The sequence below is a fragment of the Cebus imitator genome, unplaced genomic scaffold, assembly GCF_001604975.1.
Source record: "Cebus imitator isolate Cc_AM_T3 unplaced genomic scaffold, Cebus_imitator-1.0 Scaffold258, whole genome shotgun sequence".
In the NCBI taxonomy this organism is placed as follows: domain Eukaryota; kingdom Metazoa; phylum Chordata; class Mammalia; order Primates; family Cebidae; genus Cebus; species Cebus imitator.
The window spans coordinates 1,154,600-1,160,527 of record NW_016107573.1 but is presented as its reverse complement, the minus strand read 5'-3'; the positions used below and the strand labels follow the sequence as shown (position 1 = coordinate 1,160,527).

Genomic DNA, 5,928 nt, shown 5'->3' with positions numbered 1-5,928 from the left:
CTCAAAAAAAAAAAAAAAAAGAAAAAAGAAAAAAAAAAGGCATTTCTAACTCTGTTTACTGAAAAGGCTTAGAAGCAGTGACAGTAGTATATCATTTAGTATCTCCAGTGCCCAAGTTGTGGTCTTAACTATTCCCCACTAAAAGGAACCAGGGCTTTTTAGAGAAATGGCTGATTATAGGTCTGGGGCAGGAAATAAACAAGATACACCTAGGACATGGTGTGCTGAAAACTGAGGAACTTAACAAAAGCTAATGGAGCTGTGTCAGAAGGACTGAGGAGCCAATTTGGAAGGGTTCTCAGGGCTTGAGATAGAAAAATTTGAGCATCAAAAAACCATAAGCTGGGCATGGTGGTGCCTGTGTATTCCCAGCTACTCAGGAAGCTGAGGCAGGAGGATCACTTGAGTCCAATAAATGGAAAACATCGAGTACATAAAAATTCATGTATTTGAAATAATTTTAAAAGAAAGTGGAACTCATTGGTCATGATTTTGGGTTGTTAGGGGAGTAACTCAATTCTTTAAAAATTAATGAAGGCAAAAAAATAAGCATTTTCCCCACCTTTCCCGTATAAACTGTTAACTCCAAGAAAGCAGAGGGTTAACAAGAGAGAAGGCTTCTTTATAGAAGAATTCCAATTAATAAATACAGAAGGAATACTAGAATTAGAAAATTGCTGTTTTGCCACCCCTAATGAGGACATAGATCACGGCAGCCACCACTAGGTGAGAGGATGGTGGGAAAATATAAGAGGAATCTGGCTACCTGCGATCTGAATCCACCAAACAGTCTTGGCATTGCTACACCTATGGCAGCCAGATGTGATATGCCTCATGATACTGTGGAAGGGGAAGTACCCAGCCACATTCATAAACTGTTTTTGCCTAAAAATATGAACCCGACTCCAGGCAAGCCTAAAGTGAATCTCTCAGTTTACAGGAAATAAAGGGTTCAGAGGAACAAGTTAGAGACACCTTGAGGTTACAGTCAGCCAAATCCAAAATGTGGGAGATTTGATGGGTTAGATGACTTGATTGCTCTAGTAGATTGATGGCATGAAAGAGGAAAAAAGCAGGAAGGAAAATTGTCACATAAAACAGACATTTAAATGACCTAAAAAAAAAAAAAAAAAAAAAGGACCACTCTAGCTGTTGTGTTGGGAATACATCAGAGCCAGATATGGTGGCATGTGTCTGTAATTCCAGCACTTTGAGAAGCCGAGGCAGGCAGACAGCTTGAGCCCAGGAGTTTGAGACTAGCCTGAGCAACATAGTGAAACCCTGTCTCTACATGGTGGCATATGTCTCTAGTCCCAGCTATTCAGGAGGCTAAGTGGGAGGATCACCTGAGCCGAGGAAGTTGAGGTTGTAGTGAGCTGTGATTGTGCCACTGCCCTCTAGCGTGGGCAATGGAGCAAGACCCTTTCGCAAGGAAAAGAAAATCAGCTGGGCATGGTGGTGCATGTCTGTGGTCCCAGCTGCTCAGGAGGCTGAGGCAGGAAGATTGCTTAAGCCTAGGAGGTGGAGGCTGCAGTGAGACATATTCTTGTCACTGCACTTCAGTCTGGCAGTCTGGGTGACAGAGTGAGACCGTCTCTAAATAAATAAACAAACAAACAAATAAATAAATAAATAATACACCAGAGATGATCAAGGATACAAACAGGGAGAACAGGTAAGAAGCTATTACAAAATTCCAGGCGAGATTTTGCACAAAGATGATAGGAAGATGGTGGCTGGATTCTGGATATCTTTTAAAGATGTAACTGACATCTTTAAAAGATGGGTGGATGAGATGTGAAGTTTTAGAGTCCAAGATGACTTCCAAGTTTTGGCCTAAGCCATTGGAACAATGGAATGCCATTTACTGAAATAGGAAAGACTGCAAGAGAAGCAGGTTTCTGGGAAAAGATTAGGAGGAGCCCAATTCTGGACTCAGTATCTTCAGCCTGATAGGCCTTTTGTATATCCACAAGAAGATATGTTAAGAAGGCAGTGGGATATATTTATGGAATTTTGAGGATGGGGCCAGGAGAGGATGTAAATTTGGAAAATTCAGAAGTTTACAGTAGGCAGACGGTCTGTAAAGCTACTAGTGGGCGGGGTGCAGTGGCTCATGCCTGTAATCGTAGCACTTTGGGAGGCTGAGGCAGGAGGATTGCTTGAGTCCAGGAGTTCAAGACCAGCCTGGACAACATAGACCCCATATTTAAAAAAAAAAAAAAAAAAAATGCTACTAGAGTAGGTGAAAGAATAAAGGGAGGGAGTGTAGCTAGAGGAGAGGTTCCAGGGCTGAGCCTGTGCACAGAGGTGGGAGTCAGCAACAGGAACAAAATAGAGACCTGGACGCATCCCAAAAGCCAGGTGAAGGAAGGAGGAGGGCTTTGTCAGACACTTGTGGCAGGTCGAGGGAGGTAAGGACTAAAGTCTGACCTTTGGGTTGTGCAACATGGAGATTGCTGATGCATTTAATAAGAGCAGTTTTATTCCGTAAGCCCATGGGAGTGGGCTCAAGAAAGCCTGCCTGGGAGACAAAGAGATGAGAAAATAGCTCTTTTGAGGAGCTTGAGACAGAACCAGAGTGTTAACTGGATAGGACAATGTGGTCTAGGGTCTAGAGAGGGGTGTTGCTTTGTTTGTTTGAGAATCACTGGTTTATTCCTTTCTGAATGTATTTTTGTGATGGTCATCTTTCCCCTGCAGCTTTTTATTTTTGACAAATTCCAAATCATAGAAAAGTTAGATACTGTATGTGTTTCACCTATTTTAACCCATTGTGTGTTTTTTTTTTTGTTGTTGTTGTTGTTGTTGTTTGTTTGTTTGGGACGAGGTCTCACTCTGTCACCCAGGCTGGGGTGCAGTGGTGTGATTACTGCTTACTGCAGCCTTGACCTTCCAGGCTTAAGCAACCCTCCCACCTCGGCTTCCCAAGTAGCTGGGACTACAGGCACACACCACCAAACCTGGCTATTTTTTTTGTGGGGGGCGGGGGGTGGGTAGAGACATAGTTTCACCATGTTGCCCAGGCTGGTCTCAAACTCCTGAGCTCAAGCATCCTCCTGCCAAAGTGCTGAGATTACAGGCGTGAGCCACCCTGCCCCGCCAACTCATTGTTAATGTCTTGGCGCATTTGCTTTCTCTAAGTTTATAAATACATTTATGTTGTCTGAGCTGCTCTAAAATTGTAGACATAAAGTTTATGTTAAAGCTTGTATCTCCTAAAAAAGACAGTCTCTCACATAACCATAATATCGTTATTATATTCTAAGAAATTTAATATTGGTATGATAATATGTAACATGCAGTTCAAATTAAAACTGTGTATGGTTGCTATTTTCATTTCCACAGTCTAATCAGAGGTCACCCATTGCTTTTAGTTGTTACATCCTGAAGAGATTTTTTTTTAGGATGGGAAAAATAATAGCACATTTATATGCTGATTTCAAAAGTCTACAGAGAGTGAAAAGTGATGATGCATAAGTGGGCAAACTGCCAAGGCGGTTAACTTGGAGGATGAGATTAGCCACAGTGGGACAGGGTTGGGAAGGCACTGACTTTGGTGGGAACATGGACGGTTTATCCAGAGTAGCAGGAAAGAGAGAAGGCACAGCCTGTTGGCACGTGGCTGGTTAGACATGGTAGACCTTGGGGAAATTTTCTTTTGATTGCTTTTATTTTCTTAGTGAAATAGGAATGATGGTATTCAGTTGAGAGGAAGGAAAGGAGACGTGACAGGCTGAAGAAAAGATATGAAGTGTTTGTCTAAGTCATCTTCATATTAGGACATGCATTATCACTTATTTAAGGGTGTACATTTATAGACCCCTGTAGGCCTTCACAGACCCCTGTAGACCCGTAGCTTCTATAGATAGGTATCCCTGGAACTAATTTGCCTGAAAAAGGGCCTCTTTACTGTAGACTTACTCTGACTTTGGAAGAAAAGGCAGACCCTCACCTATGCCAAATCTGAATTAATTCTATCACCCCTCAGATTATTTCTGCTTCTTGTCTGTTTGGTATTTTTTGTTTGTTTGTTTGTTTTGTTTTGTTTTGTTTTTGAGATGGAGTCTCACCCTGTTGCCCAGGCTGGGGTGCAATGGCAGGATCTCGGCTCACTACAACCTCTGCCTCCTGGATTCAAGTGATTCTTTTGCCTCAGCCTCCTAAGTAGCTGGAATTACAGGCGTGTACCACCACTCCCGGCTAATTTTTTTGTATCTTTAGTAGAGACGGGGTTTTACCATGTTGGTCAGGCTGGTCTCAAACTCCTGACCTCCTGATCCACCCACCTTAGCCTCCCAAAGTGCTGGGATTACAGGCGTGAGTCACTGCACTTGACCCTTTTTTTGTTTTGTTTTGAGATTGAGGTTCGTTCTTATTGCCCAGGCTGGCACAATCTTGGCTCACTGCAACCTTCACCTCCCAGGTTCAAGCGATCGTCCTGCCTCAGCCTCCCGAGTAGCTGGGATTACAGGCACCTGCCACTATGCCCAGCTGATTTTTTGTATTTTTAGTAGAGATGGGACTTCACCATGTTGGGCAGGCTGGTCTTGAACTCCTGACCTCAGGTGATCTACCTACCTCAACCTTCCAAAGTGCTGGGATTAGAAATGTCAGCCACTGTGCCCGGCATCTGTTTGTTGATTTTCTTCTTCTTTTCTTCTTCTTTTTTTTTTAAATCCAGAAAAAAATTACTTTCTGAAAGCAGCATGTCCCTCTTAAAGACCCTCTTACCCCTCAATCCCATAGCTTATGATCCTGCTAGGGGATTGCCACTTTCTTGTTTCATTTTTAGCCTTTCCAGTGTGTGTGTCTGTTTATCTTTTTTCCCTCTTCGCCTGTACTTCACCCTGTTTTCCTGTTTCTCCTTTGACTGCTGCCTCTTCTCTGTTTTTCAGGCTTGGTCACAATGGTGGGAGCAGCTCTTATATGTCCAGAAGGAGAAACAAAAGGTTGCCTCTGCAGTGAAGCACCACCAGCACTGGCAAAAGCGGAGGTTTCTGAAGGCCTGGCTTGAATACCTGCAAGTCCGCAGAGTAAAGAGACAGCAGAATGGTGAGTAGGAAGCCTGAGGCTCTCGAGACACAGAGTCTGGTCACAGTTTCCACTCTCCTGCTGCCAGTGGTACTGTACTGAGAAGTAATATAATGGTGTTACTCCAGAAATGTTGGTAAAAGGAGATTGAGGAGGAAAATACATCATCCTTGAATCACATTTATTTCCCTTTGGCTTTTTATTTATATCTATTGTAGATAGATAGGCTTTTTTTGTTTTGTTTTGTTTTGTTTTGCTTTTTTGAGAGAGAGTTTTGTTCTTGTTGCCCAGGCTGGAGTGCAGTGGCACGATCTTAGCTCACTGCAACTTCTGCTTCCCCGGTTCAAGCAATTCTTCTGTCTCAGCCTCCTGAGTAGCTGGGATTACAGGTGCCCGCCACCTCGCCCAGCTAATTTTTGTATTTTTAGTAGAGGTGGGGTTTCATCACCTTGGCCGGGCTGGTCTCAAACTCCTGACCTCAGGTGATCCACCTGCCTTGGCCTTCCATAGTGCTGGGATTACAGGTGTGAGCCACTGCACCCGGCCTCTTTTATATATATATTATGTTAATAACCTATGGTTTTATATCTTTTTCCACACAGTTAACAGTTTTCTACATCTTAAGTATTTGTCATAAATGTTATTTTTTAACAACTGTTCATATTTTATAGGATGGCTTACCTTAATATACTTAACCATTCTCCTATATATATATATTTTTTTTTTGAGATGGAGTTTCGCCCTTGTTACACATGCTGGAGTGCAATGGCGCGATCTTGGCTCACCGCAACCTCCGCCTCCTGGGTTCAGGCAATTCTCCTGCCTCAGCCTCCTGAGTAGCTGGGATTACAAGCACGCGCCACCATGCCCAGCTAATGTTTTTGTATTTTTAGT

General features: G+C 43.1%; 1 protein-coding gene across 1 annotated transcript in view; it reads left to right on the top strand.

Moving 5' to 3' along the window:
* SFI1 (SFI1 centrin binding protein) overlaps positions 1-5,928 on the top strand; it is a 109,677-nt gene that overhangs the window by 63,259 nt on the left and 40,490 nt on the right. The window contains 1 exon segment of the mRNA XM_017499526.2: positions 4,899-5,055. Coding sequence (XP_017355015.1) covers positions 4,899-5,055 — 157 coding nt within the window.